General features: G+C 48.5%; 1 protein-coding gene across 33 annotated transcripts in view; it reads right to left on the minus strand.

Annotated features, from left to right (window-relative positions):
* The window catches only part of ST3GAL2 (ST3 beta-galactoside alpha-2,3-sialyltransferase 2), a 54,090-nt gene that overhangs the window by 14,483 nt on the left and 21,807 nt on the right, over positions 1 to 17,800 (minus strand). For 12 of the 33 annotated variants that reach the window (XR_014805506.1, XR_014805510.1, XR_014805509.1 and 9 more), the window contains one exon: positions 2,017 to 3,395. The exons of 4 other annotated variants lie outside the window; for them this stretch is intronic. Coding sequence is in view for 17 of the 29 variants with exons in the window: in XM_021093794.2 (XP_020949453.1) it covers positions 2,017 to 2,355 (339 nt within the window). In the remaining 12 variants the exon portion in view is untranslated. Of the gene's footprint in view, positions 1 to 2,016; positions 3,396 to 7,660; positions 7,924 to 17,800 lie in introns of all 33 variants that reach the window. 17 more of the 33 variants (XR_014805511.1, XM_021093795.2, XM_084959628.1 and 14 more) reach the window with 2 other exon arrangements.

Raw genomic sequence — 17,800 nt, forward strand, 5'->3', positions numbered from 1 at the left:
TGCCCCCAGAAGGACTATATTTTCTAGCTGCTGAAAATACAGATTTTGTATAAAATTATTAAATTCCTAAACTATGGTAACTACTGCAAATAGTTTAAAAACATTGAGCTGGACCTGGCCCCCAGGTCACCAGTCTGTAAGGGCTTTAAAATGAGAGTTCCCATCATGGTGCAGCAGAAACAAATCCCACTAAGCATGAGGTTGCGGGTTTGATCCCTGGCCTCGCTCAGTGGGTTAAGGATCTGGCATTGCCGTGAGCTGTGGTGTAGGCTGGCAGCTGTAGCTCCAATTAGACCCCTAGCCTGGGAACCTCCATATGCCGTAGGTGCGGCAATAAATAAATAAATAAAAATTTTAAAAATGCTCTGTGGTCCAAGCTGTAATAGGAGCTGGTCAGGGAACAGAAACCATGGAGAGGACAGGGTGGGTCTACTCCTCTGTCTGTTCTCTGAGCACAGGAAGGGCTCCACCACAAGAACATGAATTCAGTGTGGAGAAAAAGCTTAGCCCTGAGACAGGAATTTCTAAGTTGATAACAAAAGGAAGTGACTGGAGAGCAGCAGAAAAGTGGCTTCTGGTGCTTAAACACGCTGGTGCTTACACAGTCCTGAGTTCCCTCCCTGTGAGCGGGGGCCTGGCCTGCCCCTCAGTCTATCCCTGCCTTTGGTGGCTACCACTGAAGACTCTGACCATTAGCCCTGGGCACTCTCTGAACCTTGATTTTCCCCATAAAATGAATACTGTGACTATGAGCAACAGACGGGATCCTTAAGGGCTCTAAGTTCTCATGGGAGGAGTCTGTGGGGCTCCTGGTGACCTCTACTCTGTAAACTTCCCCTCCTTAGGGACTCTGCCAGTCTTGGCCAGGAAGCAGGATCTGTGAGTTACTCTGATAACCGTGATCGCACATCATCCTCACAGCTGCTCTAAATGTGAGAGAAAGGGGAAGCCGTCACCCTCTCCATTTGCCAGCTAGGGAAACCAGGGACCAGGAGCTGCCTTTTAAGTCGCCCAGTGGGGAATGCCAGCAGCATGCAGGCCCCTGGATTAAGTACTGAAATACCTCTGATGCGTGGCAACCAGATGGCCCTGGCACAGTCTGGGGAGTGATGCTCCAGAGATGACAGGGACAAGGTGAAGGGAATTAAAGTAGCAGAAAGGTGCCGAGATACAGAACAGCAGGGAGGCTTCGGCATACTTGTCCCCTCATGCCCCGCCCCTGCTGCTTAGCCCCCAGAGGAGGTGACAATGCTTATGTAACCCAACCCAGAAGAAAGTATTTTCCAGCAATTGTAAAGAACCAAGTGAATGGCATGGCGCTTAAAATTATTTTGAGCAAATATTTACAAATTAGGATACTTAGAAAAAAAATTGGGACTCCTTTTTTTTTTTGTTTTTGTTTTTTGGCAACCCCGTGACATACGGAGGTCCCAGGCCAGGGATCAGATCCAAGCCGCAGTTGTGACCTAGATCCTTTACTGTGCTAGGCCAGGGACAGAACCTATGTCCTGGCACTGCAGAGATGCCACCAATCCTGCTGTGCCACAGCAGGCACTCCAGGGACATTTGGGTTCTCTTACAGGGTCAGAGGATCCAGCAGTGATGGGCTGCCTTTCTGCATAGCAACAATCACTGGAGTTGTGTGGCTGCCTCCTTTATAAAGGGAAGGACTTCATTCCATGGGCATGGTCCTCACTTGTAGCCATCTTCCCCCTGGGGACCTGCTTCTCCTATCTATTTTACCTCCCTGACTTTGCAGGTATTTGTGGTCTATATTTGGCTCCTATAGGCACTAGAAAATACTAGTCCTCTCTCCTTCCAAGCCAAAGCTCACTAATCTATGAGCTTCAGAATCTATGATCCTAATAGCTGGCTCTGGTCCAGGGAACCTCACACTTTGTTAAGGCTCTGGGGGCAAGAAGACAGCCCAAATCCAAGAAGGGGCTTTAACAGGGGGGACAGACCCTTAAAGAGGGGGCAGCAAAGGGGAAGCCGGAGAGACCGTGTCTTTCTCACCATCCACCATCTCTGGACATCCGGGGGCAGATCCATGTTCTCTCGGGTCCAGACGGGGGAAATGTTGCTGTTGAAGTGGCTATCAAACCACTCAGAGGCGCCGGCATCACCCATGCAGCGGCGGCAGGCACAGCTCTTGCCGGCGAGCCCCTCCTTGCTAAGGCGCTGCAGGCCGGCATAGCCGGGCACCAGCTTCACCCGGTGGGTCCCACCCAGGGCGCCCGAGTCTAGGTAGGGCACGGTGGCCATGCTGTGGTGGGAGTAGGTGAAGAGCAGTGACATGATGAACACCAGCAGGAAAACCACGGAGAGGAACCACACCCGCAGGGAGCACTTCATGGTTCGGCGCCCCTGGGAGCTGAGCCCCTAGCCTGGCGGTCAGGTGGGTGTCACCGTGGCCACTCCTTTCCCAGTCCGCTGACAGGCCAGCCACTGCTTATTTTGGCACCACGTGCAAAGGGCATAGGGGCATGTGCCTCAGAGGGGACAGTGGCAGGGGTTTCACACCATGCCACGTCCTCCTTCAGTGTCAGGAGAAAGCACGTCGGCAGCAGTGGGTCCCTGTCCCCGGGCCACCTGAGCCCTGCTTATGGCTTCATCGGGCCTCTCTGTCACTAGCTGGGCCACAGAGGCTCTGCTTCTCCCAGAGCCCTGGTGAGGGGGAGGTCAGTCCATCCCAGCCCTCTAGTCTCTTGGGGTTGCTGGCTGCCAGCTCTGGGGGTCCCCCTCTTTGGTGGCTTGAAATGATCCAGTCTGCAGCATTCGGGGTCTTTGTGGTTCATGAGCAGCCCCTCGTCCCCTGTGGCAGGGAAGCCCTTGAACCCCAATCACAGCAGAGAGCGCGTGGGTCTCAAGCAGCCTTAATTTCATGCAAGAGTCGTCCCCACCTCAGTTGGCCCTTAGGGCCCAAGCCCTCTGCCAGGGGAGGGAATCAAGCCCGGATACGCCAAGAAGAAACCCAGGAAGCTCCGTGGGTGCCAGAAAACTCTTCAGAGACCAAGGTCCTTCTGGAGTTAGGTTCTGCCCCTCTGCTTCCCATCTGAGGCACCAACCCCTTCTTCTTTTGATGGTCACGGCCCCCAACTGCAGTTGTGTAGGGGTTGCTGAGCTCCTTGTGTAGGGGTTGTGAGGTCCTCTGCGTCCTGGGAACAGCCACTCCTCAGCAGGGTGCTGCTTCAAATGCCATTTGGGTCTGCCGAGCAAGTGTGAGCTGAGCTCCAGACCAGGGCCCAGGCCTCTGTCTTGGTGCTGCTGGCCCGGACTCGGCGGCTGCTCTGCCCATCCCCGCTCCCCTGAGGCCGCTGTCCTGCCTCAAGCTAGCAGTAATTCCCTGGCAGGTTTCCCTCGCTTGTCAGGCGCCAGGCTGCCGCAGCATGACCCTGAAATTGCAGAGAGGAAAAATAACGTGCAGACAGATTGCACATGCATACATGCTCTCCCCCAGCCCCGCCCCCAAGTCCCAGAGGGGACAGAGCGGGCAGGAGAGGAGACGCCCACTTAAACAAAGGGTGGACAAAAGAAAGGGCTCTTCCTTCTAACTACCTGCACATAGCATCGCTCTGCTCTGCGTAGCTCCAGCCTCAAAGGACCAGATTAGCCTGCCATCCTCACTTATTAGCCAGAAGGTAAACAAGGACGGAAAAAGTGATTTCCCTAGAGTCACAGGGAGAGTCGCTGGAAAAGCCAGGTTTAGAAAATTTCTAGTCTAGCTCTATGAAGTTAATTTCAGGCAAAACGTAGGAAACAGTGGATCAGAGAAAAGATCATAAGGCACTTCAGGTACAACCCCCGTCTAGAGCTCTCTACCCCTAAGAAGAGGTAGATCAGCGCCTCCCCAAGTGAAGGGGGCAGTGGCCTGGGCCCTGGGATTTGTCCTCTTCTCACTCTGGTGTGGACTATGGATGAGGCATTCCTAGGTTAGCTGGGTGAACCATTAACAACCGTTCCAGCTCTGGTGTCAGGATGTGGGGATGCTGGGCTCAGCACCACCACCACTCAGCCCTCTGGGCAGCTGCCTTCAACTGCAGGTTACAAAAGGAATGCCAGGGTCCCTGGGGTCACTGACAGCCTGAGGCCCTATGCTGCCCTGCGCAAGAGCAGGGAAAATAGGCAGCAGGATGGTTTGAGGCTTGGCCCTCAGGAAAGAAGCCTGAATCCAAGTCATGTGCTAAGGACCCACAGTAAGAGTCACAGACAAGGCTGAGAGTGGAGCCCCCGGGCCCTGGCTCCAGGCCACATGGAGCACTTAATCCTGGCTGCCTGCCTGTCCCCACTAGCTCCTCTCCATATCCAGCCAGCCCCGGTTCTGACCTGGCCCCTGGGCCTCATAGCCCCTCGCTGAAAGTTCCAGTCCTGGCCGGCCTTTCCAGGGTCCTCTGGTTGCTGCCAGCAGCTGCAGAGAAGGCCTCTCAGGTTCTATGTTCAAGAACCTTCACCGCCTCCTCTATTCATGGGAGCTCAAATTTCTGGGGCCAAGCCAAACCACAAAGCCATTAGGGAATGGAACTAGCATGTTCCAAGAAGGAGGACACTATTCTGGGTAGGGAAACAATGCTCACAGGCGTGTAGGAACTTGCCTAAGGTCACAACCTCCTGAGTGGAGGTGAAGTTTAAGTCCAGGTCTACCCAGTTCCAAAGCCTGTGACTGGCCAGAGTGTAGAAAGAAACCCAGGAATTCCTTCAGCTCTCCAGGGGCTCAGGGGTGAGACAAGGAGACACATAAGCTGGCTTTCCAGAATGAGGAGTGAAGCTTCGCCCACAGGCCTCACTGGGGACTCCCAGCTCTAACCCACGGGCCCAGTGGCACTGGTCCAGTGCGTTCTTTCCAGTGTTCCACTGTGCCCTTTGGCAGGCCAGACCTCAGGCACAGCCTTTGGTGGGGGGTCTGTAAATAGAAGCCAGGCCATTGTCTCTTCCAGGCCCCGCTTTGTCACATCCATATCCAACATCTAGGTTTTGCAAGGTCCTGCTCCCAGCATCCTATGACTTGAGGAGAGCCTGCCATGAAGCAAGAGGCCCGGGAGGTGGTAACTTTCCAGGTTGAGCAACGGATGAGTGAAGAAGCCTGGTGGGGAGACCTGGCTTCGCCACTGTGGCCCCTGAGGGCAGAGTTTGGCAGAAGCGAGTACAGGAGGCCCTTAAGGAAACACCCCCACAATGACTTCACACTGGGGAAGTCAGTAACTCCTTGGAGTCTAACTCAATGAAGGGGGCATTGGAAGTGATGGGCTGCCTTGTCAGGGAGGGAAAAAAAACGACTTTTGTCACTGTGTTTGCGAAGAGCAGAGAAGCAGAGTCACCAGCAAAGGCCCTTGCTTTGGGAATCCCAAGGCTGGTCTGTTCCTGGAAGTGTGTGCTGTGGACAACTGCAGGTACAGGTAGGGACTGTTGCTAATGAAGCAAGAACCATCAGAGACCCCAGACATGCACCAAATGTCCCAGGAGTCACCCAGTGAGGCTCTTTTATTTTACATACCTCATTTTCTCTGTGGGACTCCCTGTACCCTCTGGTCATCACTGCCTAATTCTTTTTAGGGCCACAACCATGGTATATGTAAGTTCCCAGGCTAGGGGTCAAATTGGAGCTACAGCTGCAGGCCCACACCACAGCCACAGCAATGCCAGATCCAAGTCATGTCTGCAAACTACACTACAGCTCATGGCAACGCTGGACCCTTAACACACTGAGCAGGGCCAGGGATCAAACCTGCGTCCACATGGACACCAGTCGGGTTTGTTACAGCTGAGCCACAATGGGAAATCCACCACTGCCTAATTCTGATGTCTCCCTTTCACAGCTGCTCAGATCATTCACACAAACCCATACAAAGCCCAATTTAAAAAAGTCTGAGGAAGGGCACACACTTGGGCATTAGCCCCCACCTCTGGTGCCCAGAGGGGTTAGAGGGCTAGCTTCCAGGGCCAAGTGGCTGCTGCCATCTTATTTATTCACTTGACAGATATTTAATAGGTCAGCACGGGGCCAGGGGCTAGCTGGGACAGTACACATGCACCTTGTCCTCATGGAGCTTCTGGCCTAGCAGCAAATACAAAGGTACAGGGGATTACAAAGTGCCATGACAGGGCAATTATAGGATGTGTGAGGGAACAGAGTCCACAGGGATTCAGGAAAAAACAGCCTGACCCATTAAAACAGGCAAGGGAGTTCCCACTGTGGCACAGTGAGTTAAGAATCCAACTGCAGCGGCTCAGGCTGCTGAGGAGGTACAGGTTGGATTCCGAGCCCAGGGCAGTGGGTTAAAGGATCCAGTATTGACACAGCTCCAGCTCAGATTCAATCCCTGGCCCAGGAACTTTCATATACCATGGGTGCTCCTATAAACAAACACCAAAGAAAAACAACAACAACAAAACAGGCAAGAAGGGCAGCGAAGCCAGGGAAGGTGTCAGAGAGAAAGGCAAAAAAGGCACAGCCACAGATGGCTTTGAAAGCATGAGGAGTAGTTACGAATCTAATGGGAGGGTTTGCAGGAGGGATGTGTCATGACCTGATTTATACATATATTTTTTGGCTGTGCCCATGGCATGCGGAAGTTCCCGGGCCAGGGATCGAACCTGTGCCGTAGCAACAACTCAGCACACTGCAGTGACAACACTGGACCCTTAACGCACTGCTCCACAACAGAGCTCCTGTGATTTTTATTTTTAAATGGACCCTTGGAGCAAATTTTTAAAAACACTCATCACCGCTGGTGGGAACAATGTCAGAGAGGAAAATGTGCCATTAACTTAATAAATACGTACATGAGTATGTCCCAGTAGCAGTTTTTTAAAGAAAAATTTTAAGACATCTTTCTCACAGAAAATATGGTGTGGGAACAGACTGAGAGATTAGACAGCTCCTGAGCTAATTTATTTTTTGACATCTGTGAGCAGACATCCTCAGAGATTGTAATCCTCCTCAGGTTTGGGTGGGAATAAATGGTATCTCACACAAAGGTTGAATATTAGAATCGATTAATTACAAGGCTGGTGAGTTCAGCCTGCTTGTCCTATTAAGCAGATTTAAAGCTTAGGTTGAATAGGCTGTTTCATTTCCCTGCAAAATCTTGCCCCTACTTGGGACAATCTTTTTTCCTTGGAGGTTTAATTCTTGTGTAATAGGATGCAGAAGTCTTTCAATGCAGATGTTTTTGTTTGTTTGTTTGTTTTTGTTTTATTAGGGCCACATGTGAGGCCAATGGAAGTTCCCAGGCTAGGTGTGGAATCAGAGCTGCAGCTGCCGGCCTAAGTCACAGCCACAGCCTCACAGGCGATCCACAGCTCACAGCAATGCCAGATCATTAACTGATTGAGTGAGGCCAGGGAACAAACCCACGTCCTTGCGGACACTAGTCCGGGTGGTTACCGCTGACCCACAACAGCAACTCTCTCCGTGTAGAGCTTGGTACGTGTTTACCTACTTGTGCATGTGTGTAAGCGCCCAGTATTTCCAGAGGTCCCTGAGGGTCTAGCAGTTAAGGATCTGACATTGTCACTGCAGCGGCCTGGGTCGCTGCTGTGGCTTGGGTTCAATCCCTGGACCAGGAATTTTGGCATGCCCGGGTGTAGCCAAATATAATAATACCGAGCATTTCCATCACTCCAGGGAGCTCCCTCCAGCTCTTCCCTGATCATCACTCACCACTCTCCCATTTGGCTAAGTCGTGTCACCACAGATTAGGTTTACTTGTTCTTGAACTTCATAAAACACTCCTGCGAGTCTGGCTTCTTTTGCTCAGCACCATGTTTTGGAGATCAGTCCATGTTATGTATATCAGCAGTTGTTCTTGTTCACCTTTGGACAGTTGACTTGTTTCCAGTTTTTGGTTGTGAGTAAAACTGCCTGGACTTTCATGTACAAGTCATTTTGTGGGCACATACTCTCTTTTCTCTGGGGGTAAATACCTGGGAGTGGAAATACAGGGTCATAGAGTTGGTATTTACATTTAACTTTGCCAGAACTTATCAAAGAGTTTTCCAAAGTGGTTGTGGCATTTTACATTTCCACCAGGAATGCATGAAAGCTGCGTTTGTTCCATGTCCTGGCTATTTTCTTTTAAATTTTAGGCATCATGGTGAATGTGTAGTAAACTCTAGTATGTCTATGACAAGATGTAAGTAAACATGTATATACATATAAGGATGTTCAAGAATGTTCAAGGCATGGAGTTCCCATTGAGGCACAGTGGAAATGAATCCGACCAGGAACCATGAGGTTGTGGGTTCGATCCCTGGCCTTGCTCAGTGGGTTAAGGATCTGGCATTGCCATGAGCTGTGGTGTAGGTCGCAGACGCAGCTCAGATCTGGCATTGCTGTGGCTGTAGTGTAGGCTGGCGGCTACAGCTCCGATAAGACCCCTAGCCTGGGACCGTCTAGAACCCTAAAAGGACAAAAGACAAAAAAAAAGAGAGAGAGAGAATGTTCAAGGCAGCTCTGGGTAATAGCTGAAAACTGCAAACAACCCAAATATCAATCAGAACTGGATGGATAAATTGTGGTTCATTCATATCATACAGCAAAAGTGAATGAACTCCAGTTTCAGATAGCAACAGCGATGAATATGACCAAAAATCTATTATGTTGGGCAAAAAGAATAAGTTAGGGATGAACACTCATAGTACGAGTTCATGAAAAGTTCCAAAGTATAAAAGCTGGAGTTCCTACTATGGTGATATGGGTTAAGAAGCTGGCTTGCATGGCTGTGGAGGTTCAGGTTGGATGCCAGGCCCAACACAGTGGGTTCAAGGATTCAGTGTTGCTGCAGCTGCAGCTGAGATGCACTCCCTGGCCAGGAAACTTCCATATGCTGCAAGTATGGCCATAAAAAAAAAGTATGCAAAGCTAAGTAATAAATTGCTTAGGCCTCTATATATAGATAAGACAACAGATAAAATCAGGGAAAATAGTTAAATTTAGGAAATTCCCCTGGAGCGGAGGAATGTGACAAGTAAGGGCTTTTTTTTTTTTTTTCCTTTTTTCCTTTTTAGGGCCGCACTTGAATTCAAGCCAGAGCTGTAGCAACAATGGATCCTTAACCCACTGCACCAGGGCCAGGGATTGAACTGGCACCTCCACAGAGACAAGCTGGATCATTAACCCACTGTACCACAGGCGGAACTCCCCTTTATAGGCTTTAGAAGTACTGGGGGATGAGAGTTTCTGTTGTGGTAGAATGGAATTGGTGGTGTCTCCGACGAACCAGGACACGAGTTCGATCCCTGGCCTGGCCCCAGTGGGCTGGGGTGTGGGATGGTATCCAGCATTGCTGCAGCTCCAGCCAAGGTCGCAAACTGTGGCCTGGATCTGATCCCTGGCTGGGGAACTCCATATGCTACAAGGCCACCCAAAGAGAAGAAAAAAAAAAGTTACCGGGGAAATGTATTACTCCTTAATCCAAGTGGTAGGAAAAGAGGATTTAAAGTTTTTATTCCTTAAGGAATTTATATGATATATACTACTCTTTTTTTTTGTCTTTTTGCTATTTCTTTGGGCCGCTCCCGTGGCATATGGAGATTCCCAGGCTAGGGGTCGAATCAGAGCTGTAGCCGCTGGCCCACGCCAGAGCCACAGCAACGTGGGATCTGAGCCGCGTCTGCAACCTACACCACAGCTCACGGCAACACCGGATCGTTAACCCACTGAGCAAGGGCAGGGACCGAACCCGCAACCTCATGGTTCCTAGTCAGATTCGTTAACCACTGTGCCACGACGGGAACTCCGATATATACTATTCTGAATGTGTGATGCATTTCTCAATAAAGTCTAATTTGTTTTAGTTTTTAGGTTAAAATATTTTTTTGCTAAGGAACTTCTCTGGCTGCTGCGTAAGATGAGCTGGGGACCAGAGAGGAGCTACTTCAAAAACCCAGGCAGCGGAGGTGGTGAGAAGTAGCTGGATGTATTGTGAAGGGCTTAACGGATGGGCTAGATGGAGGGTGGTGGGTGGGCAGGGAAGACCAAATCAGGACTCAGCTTGTGGCCTGAGCAACCTGGTTGTGGGATGCCATTCATTCATGCAGAAAAGTCAGGAGAGAAATGGGTTTTCAGGAGTAAAAAAAAGCAAGAGTTCTGTTGATGACAGGTTCAATTTGAGATGCCCTTTAACAGTCCATGTGGAAATGGCAACAGGCAGCAGGACACAGATGTCTAAGGCTCATGGAAGAGGTCAGAGCTGGAGGGATACATTTGAGAGTCACCTGAGTACAGTTCACTTTTAAAACTACAGGACCAGAAGAAATTATCGAGGGAAGGTCTGACATAGATAAGAGAAGGCTGTCAGCAGTGACCTTCACAGTGGCTGATCCAAAAGTATGGAAGGGGCAAACATCTGACTGGATGAGAAATGGCCAACAAGCAGATGAAAAGATGCTCAGCATCATTTGCTATCAGGGAAATACACATCAAAACCACAATCAGATACCACTTCCCACCTACAAGGATGGCTATAATCAAAAAGACAGATAATAACAGGTATTAAGGAAGAGATGGAGAAATTGTAACCCTCATACATTGCTGGTGAGAATGAAAAATGGCGCAGCCACCTTGGAAAACAGTCTGGCAGACAGAAGATTAAACAGAGTTAACGTATGACTCAGCAATTTTAATCCCAGGTCTACACCCAAGAGAAATATATATCCGCACAAAAATACATACACAAATGATAGAAGCTTTATTCATATTAGCTCCAAAGTGGAAAGAACTCCAAGTCCCATCAACTGATGAGTAAGCAAAACATCTAATATCCATACAATGGAATCTTATTCAGCCATAAAAAGAAATGAAGCACTGATACATGGATGAACCTTGAAAACATGATGCTAAGTGAAAGAAGCCTGACACAAAAGACTACACATGATGTGATTCCATTTATATGAAATGTCCAGAATAGACACATCCATAAAGTAGATTAGTAATTGCTCAGGGCTAGGGGTTGGAAGAGATGGGGAGTGACTGGTAATGGGTATGGAGTTTCCTCCTGGGGTGATGAAATGTTCTAAGATTGTTTGTGGTCTAGGATTGCATAACCATGTGACTAAACTAAAACCAACTGACTTGTACAACTGAAATGGATGAAGAGCATGGAACATGAATTCTATCTCAATAAAGGTGTTACCAAAAAAGGGGAATGAGATAAAGTGGAATGGGAAATATTACAGAATGCTGGTGGGGATGGTTCAGAAGAGGGAGAGGTTAATGCTGTAGAAAAAAAAAAAAAAAAGAGGATAATTACGAAGCAAGTCCTTAAGTAGCAAGAACAGAGCAAGAGGTAGGGAGAGGCAGTGCCCACATGGAGGTCGACCTGTATAGCAGGAGGTGAAGCAAAGCATGGGCACAGGGAGTGACACACCTTTGATGCTGGGGCTGGAGGATTACAGAAAACAGGAGTGAATGGTCCTCTAAGAGAGAAGGGGAGTAATGAGGGAAATTTAGTGGTAGGCAATGCTAGGGTCTTCCAAGAGGTTTGTGGTCACAAATTTAGCAAATATGGTGAGACCATTTAACAACAAATATCCCCTGAATGGCTGGTCAAGTTTAAGATGCTGAGGCTGAACAGAGAAACTAGCAACCAGAATCCAGAAGGTCAGGGGCAGCTTTGATGGTCTCCCTTAGAGCCTTCTACCAATCAGAGGATGCATGCTTGAGCAATTTTGCCAATACAAGGAACCAAGGTGGGGCCAAAGCAGGCCCTTGCCGGCTCCTGCGTGGAGGAGAGAAAACGAAGGTGTGTGGGATTCAGCGGCAAAGCTTGCCCCAAGGAAAACAGTGGAGATTGGGTTTTAGAGGCTAGCAGGGTTTTAGAGCTAGTCCCCAGTCAGTTCCCAGAAGACAAGCCATCGAATTAACCTAACGAAGCACAGGATAGCACAGCCTCAGACCAGCACAGCTGAACACAATCTTCTTGGCAGGCAGAGAAAAGAAATGTCAAAATAAGGCGCGGAGGATGGAGGGAGGGAGGCTGCTTGAATTGGAAGGGGTGGGGAGAAAGAAAAAAATCCCGGCCCGAGACACTGATAAAGCACCCTCTTTCCACCCACTGACACACAGCCTGAGGATGTGTCCCAGAGCCTCAGTGTAAAGGCATCAAACCACAGATTAGTACGCACACTGCATGATGCTTTATGAGTTTCTGAGCATTTGCAGGCATAGCCTCTCATTCAGTATTCGCAGAAGTCCCAAGACAGCAAAACGAGGTCAGCCAGGCGATAAGCGACGGAGCGTTAATACATTCCAGATCTGATGGCTCCAAGGCCAGTGCTCCTTCCACAAGCATTCACTGCCATCCAGAGAGGCTTTCTCCACTAACTGGAGTACAACCATCAGAAGGTTCCCTGTGTCCCAGAACCCTGCCAACCTAACAACCCAGCAAACGCCCTGCTTCCTGAGTGTGGCAAGAGCCAACCCTGGCAGAAGATGCCCTGGAGTGCCTGTCATCATCTGGAGGAAGAGACCTGACAGCCCCTCCCTTATACTCAACTCAAGCCCAGAGAAGCACGTCCTTGATGTGTCTGAAAACTGGCTGCTTCACTTCCACATGCTTGGCTAACTGAAGTCCTCACATTGCAACCTGCTGGTGCCAGCCTCTGGCATAAACCCCTCACTGTTACCCTAGTGACTCAGTCTACCACGCTCATCAATTACGATCCCTCCAGCAGCCTCTGCTTCAGGCGCTCCTGCCTTCCTGCAGGACACTCACTCTGACATGCTGTCCAGTCTGTGATCTCAGCTCTGGTACTTCTGATGCTGCCCAGAGTTAGCAGGCAGGAAATCAGAAAGTGAGAACTTACACATTTCTTCCATCCTATGATCATCACTCTGGTAACTTTCAAGGAAGTCCCAGAGAAATAAACCATCAGTCTCCATCGCAAGAGGATGGATGCTGCCCCCAAAGGAACAGGCTCTAAGGGGAGGAAAGCTGGGTTGTGAAGCATGGGGAAGGGGTGGGGAAGGGGGACAGCTGGGATATGGGGTCCCAGCTCTGCTCCAAACCTGCCCCTTAAGAGTCCCAGTGTGGTTTCCGGGTGTGTAGGGGTGGTGGAGGGGGAAGTCCAGGAATTTGCTATACATATCTACAGCAGGAATAAAGCAGTCTAGGAAAACAATACTATCTCATTAGCAAGGCAGGAGTTCCCTGGTGGAGAGTGTTTAAGGATCCAGTACTGGTGCAGGTTTGATCCCTGGCCCAGGAACTTTTGCATGTTGCAGGTGTGGCAAAAAAAAAAAAAAGCAAGTCAAAGCTCAACTTTGAGGAGAGGTGGGTGGATGGGGCAGGGAACTGAAAATTGTCTAAAAACAAAGAACCACCTGTGTGAGAAAAGCAAGGGCAGTTCCTGTTAGGTTCCTACTGATCAGCCTCTCCAGATTATTTCTTATTTGCATTTTATTCAGTCTGGTAGTTTTTCTTTTCTTTCAAATTTAGGGCCGAACCCGTGAAACATGGAGGTTCCCAGGCTAGGGGTTAAATCAGAGCTATGGCTGCCAGCCTACGCCCCAGCCACAGCAACGTGGGATCCAAGATCCAAGCCGCATCTGCGACCTATATACCACAGCTCACTACAACACTGGATCCCTGATGCACTGAGTGAGGCCAGGGAGTGAACCTGCATCCTCATGGATACTAGTCGGATTTGTTTCTGCTATACCACAACAGGAACGCCACTAATTTTTCTTTAGTTCTCTTTTCTTTTCCTAACTTGTGTTGGATTGACACACTACCCCCACTCCCACTATTTTTCCTTCTGGATTGGAAATTCTTTCTTCTAACTAACTAAAGTGGTTATCTTAAATTGTTAGCAGATACATATTTTCCTAATGAGGTCTACAGTTTTCAGCACTGTTATTTCCCTTTAACAAGGCAGAAATTTGATGTGATTTAACAATGAAATTCCCTTCCTTATTCTACCTGATTCTTCCTTGATAATGTGGCCAATAATTTTAGTTTTCCTTTTTTAAAACTAAAAAACAAACTAGATTCTGGGTTTCTGTTCAGTGCGTTTTGCCATCTGTGGTAGACACTGTTGGTTGCCTACTAGCAGCCATTCCCCCTTTTTTCTTGCCAAAAGAATCCTGATTTTGTTCAGGCAGCAAAGAACCCAGTCCCAGGAGATAAGACAAGCCTGTTCCATTTTACCAGGAATTGGTCTAAGGATGAACCAGCTCAGGTCAATGAAGCATGAGATGTCTGCTGGGGCTTCCCTGGAAAGATTCTCCTTCTCAGAAAAGAGGCACATTAGAAAGTTTCCTTTCTCTTAGCATTTCCTACCCTTCCTGCTTAGGATGCTCTAAGGTGATATAATACCTGGAGCTGCAGCAGCCATCTTACAACCAGGAGGAGAGAGCTCTTATACCCTTATGACAGCAGAGAAGAACAATGGAATACCTAGGGTTCCTCAAGTCAATACTGGACTAATGCTCCAACCTTGGAACTCCCTCCCTCCAACTTCTCATTACAAGCTAGTTAAATATCTTCTGGAGTTTAAGTCCCTGTGGGTGACGTGAGCATCCTGATACACTGTCTACAGTTAATTTACCAACACACATCAATTTCTGCACTTGGTTTTGCTGCTAGCAATCTGCTCCTCTCCCCAAGTTTTCTTCTTACTGAAATACAAACTTTTAGTAGTTCTTCTAGCAAGGACGTGTAGGTGATAAAACTGTCTTAGCAGGTACAGAAATATCTTTATTTCACCTCATTCTTTTTTTTTCTTTTCCAGCTGCACTCACAGCATATGGAAGTTCCAGGGCCAGGGACTGAATCCGAGCCAGAGCTGTGACCTACACCACAGCTGCAGCAATGCTAGATCCTTAACTCACTGTGCAGGGCTGGGGAATCAAACTTGCATCCTCACAGAGACTATGTCAGGTCCTTAACCTGCTGAGCCACAATGGGAACTCCTACAATTTTTAATGTAAAGTTTTCATGTTTACATATTCTTGTTTCTTTTATAATTTACCTTTCTTTAACAAATTTCTTGTTTCGCTAATAGCCTCAAGGATCCTTAACCTATTTCTACTAAATGTATTTTCTGACTACTCTGTTATTTTCATTTCTTTGGGGATAAATTTTCCTCTGATTTTGTTCTTCTTTCATATTAGTTTCCCTCATATTTCTGAGTATATAAGCTCATCCCTTCTCCATCTGGGGATTTTCTCCTTTGCCTCCCCAGGTCCTCTGGGTCTCCTGGTCTAGAATCAAATCTTACAGTAGCAACTTAGCTTAGCTCCAGGCCCTGTCTCCCTAGGTAAGCATCTTTGTAATAAGCCCCAGCCCCAGGGAATGGGTTACAGCAACTGTTTTCAGACTACTTTCCCAGCCCCTGGGTTCCAGCAGTGTATCAGCTCTAACTCCAGGCTTTGTATCCAGCACTCCATAGCTGGAGTTATGCGTAAATCTGTTATCCCAGATTTCTAGCCACTTCTGCCTGCATCCAGACTCAGAGACAAGCAGGCCTACTGCAGCTTCTGCCCTGCTCTCCTTCTGGTGTTCCTGTTCCATTCCTCTGTGTGTGTGTGTGTGTGTGTGTCTTTTTGGGGCTGCATCTGCGGCATACGGAGGTTCCCAGGCTAGAGGTTGAATTGGAGCTACAGCTGCCGGCCTAGACCACAGCCACAGCAACACGGGATCTGAGCCGCATCTATGACCTACACCACAGCTCACCGAAACGCCGGATCCTTAACCCACTGAGAGAGGCCAGGGATCGAACCCATGTCCTCATGGATACTAGTCAGGTTCATAACTGCTGAGCCACACAGGAACTCCTTCCTGTTCCATTTCTCATCACAGGGATGTTTATCATTTTGTCGGGGGAAGGAGGGGGAGTGCATGACTACGTTTTTAGCATTTTACCTTTTTATGTATTACTGCTCTGTGTTTAGAGCATAAATTTACAGTGCCATCTTGACTGGATGAGTTGGATTAAACTATTTGTACCAAGGAACCGGGAATCCCTGCCAAAACCAGTCTCCTGAGAAGGCATATCAAACCATCTCTAACGAGATTCACAGAACTCCAGCCAACACACTGAGAGATGCCGACTGAGACAGCCTGGGGTGAGCTGATCAGAAGTCCCAATTAAAACTGCTCTGCCATCCCCACCCCAACTTCATTCAATCCACCATGGGTGGGAGCAGGGCTGGGAAGATGTGCAAACAGGATCTTTCAGACGTAGTCTAATCAGGCCCTCACCGAGGGAGGCCGTCCCTGCCTCCAGCCCCACTTCCATACCACCTGAGCATTTCCCAGTGTTTTACTTCGCCAAGGAAGCACGTACACTGGCCACATGGACACCCCTGATGAAAGGCCCTTCGGACCCTTTTCAAGTCCCAGCCCCCCTGCAGCAGCTCCAGCCTTTACATCAATTAGATGTAAAGAACAGCAGTGGCTTCAGGAGCCAAATTACAGCCCCAGCTGTCACCAGGCAGCTAGCCACTCTTTCCTTCCAAGCCAAGGTTCTTGAACAATCAGAGGAAGGCTCTCCCACCTCCACCCTCTTCCTCTCAGATTAAGTCCTGCTCTTTTCCTGCTAACCACCACAATCTACTTTTTTGACTCAGACCCTCCTTGCTGTTTCTTTCAGCTGCAAATGGATTCTGAAGGTTCTGTCCTCAGCCCTTTTTCGCTTTTGCCCACTATGCTCCATCCCCTACCAAATCTAAGAAACTGCCCTTATATCCCAGATTCTAGACCTATATTCCTCAACTACCTTTTTTTTTTTTCCTTTGGTCCCCCTAAGTCATATGGAGGTTCCCAGACCAGGGATCAAATGTGAGCCGTAGTTGCAGCAATGCCAGATCTTTAACCCACTGTGGGAGGCTGGGGATCAAACACGGGTCCTAGCAGAGGCTCGAGGTGCTGCAGAGACATCACGGATTCTGCTGCACCACGGTGGGAACGACCTCAATTGCCTCTTTAGCCATGTCGAATTTCGGATTTAACAAATGCATTACTTTCTGCATTCAAAAGCATACGAAAAAAAAAGAAAGAAATGGAGTTCCCGTTGTGGCACAGTGGAAAGGAATCTGACTAGGAACCATGAGGTTGCAGGTTTGATCCCTGGCCTCACCCAGTGGGTTAAGGATCCGGCGTTGCTGTGAGCTGTGGTGTAGGTCCAGATGCAGCTCAGATCCTGTGTTGCTGTGGCTGTGGTCTAGGCCGGCAGCTACAGCTCCAATCCGACCCCTAGCCTGGGAATCTCCATATGCCACCTGTGCAGTCCTTTAAAAAAAAAAAAAAAGCATATGAGAAGGAGACACACCCCCTTATTCATGGGGCCAAGGTCAGGCCTTTTAACATAGTCTCTAGAGATCCCCAAACCAGGCCACCCTCCTAAGCCTCATCTCTCATGGTACCCTATCCTCTAGGGGTTATGAGCTAATTTGGACCACAGGCCAAATCTGGCCCATATATATTTTTTTAATTAACGTGTAATTGATTTACAACGTTGTGCCAGTTTCTGCTGTACAGCAAAAGGACTCAGTCATACATACACATGGCCCATGTTTATTAAGATCCTACATGAAACCTAAAAAGACACAGACACTCCACTTAAACTCTAAATGTATAAAGACCACTTTATTTATTATAGCCTTCATATAGTAGGCATCAAAGAATATTTGTTCAACTGAATATCATCTGTCTATATAACCCCATGGTTATGAAGAAGCAGGAGAAATACTGGTAATGAAAAAATGCCTTGAAACCACTTTGACAAATCATTGTGTAAGCATGCGGATGAAAGTGATCATTTAATCAAGCCTCACTCTTTCAGGTTTCACATTCTAGAA

This window comes from Sus scrofa, chromosome 6, assembly GCF_054392235.1.
Source record: "Sus scrofa isolate SSC_HxYL_T2T_F1_AM1 chromosome 6, Sscrofa_HxYL_maternal_Yorkshire_Landrace_v2.0, whole genome shotgun sequence".
Taxonomy (NCBI): domain Eukaryota; kingdom Metazoa; phylum Chordata; class Mammalia; order Artiodactyla; family Suidae; genus Sus; species Sus scrofa.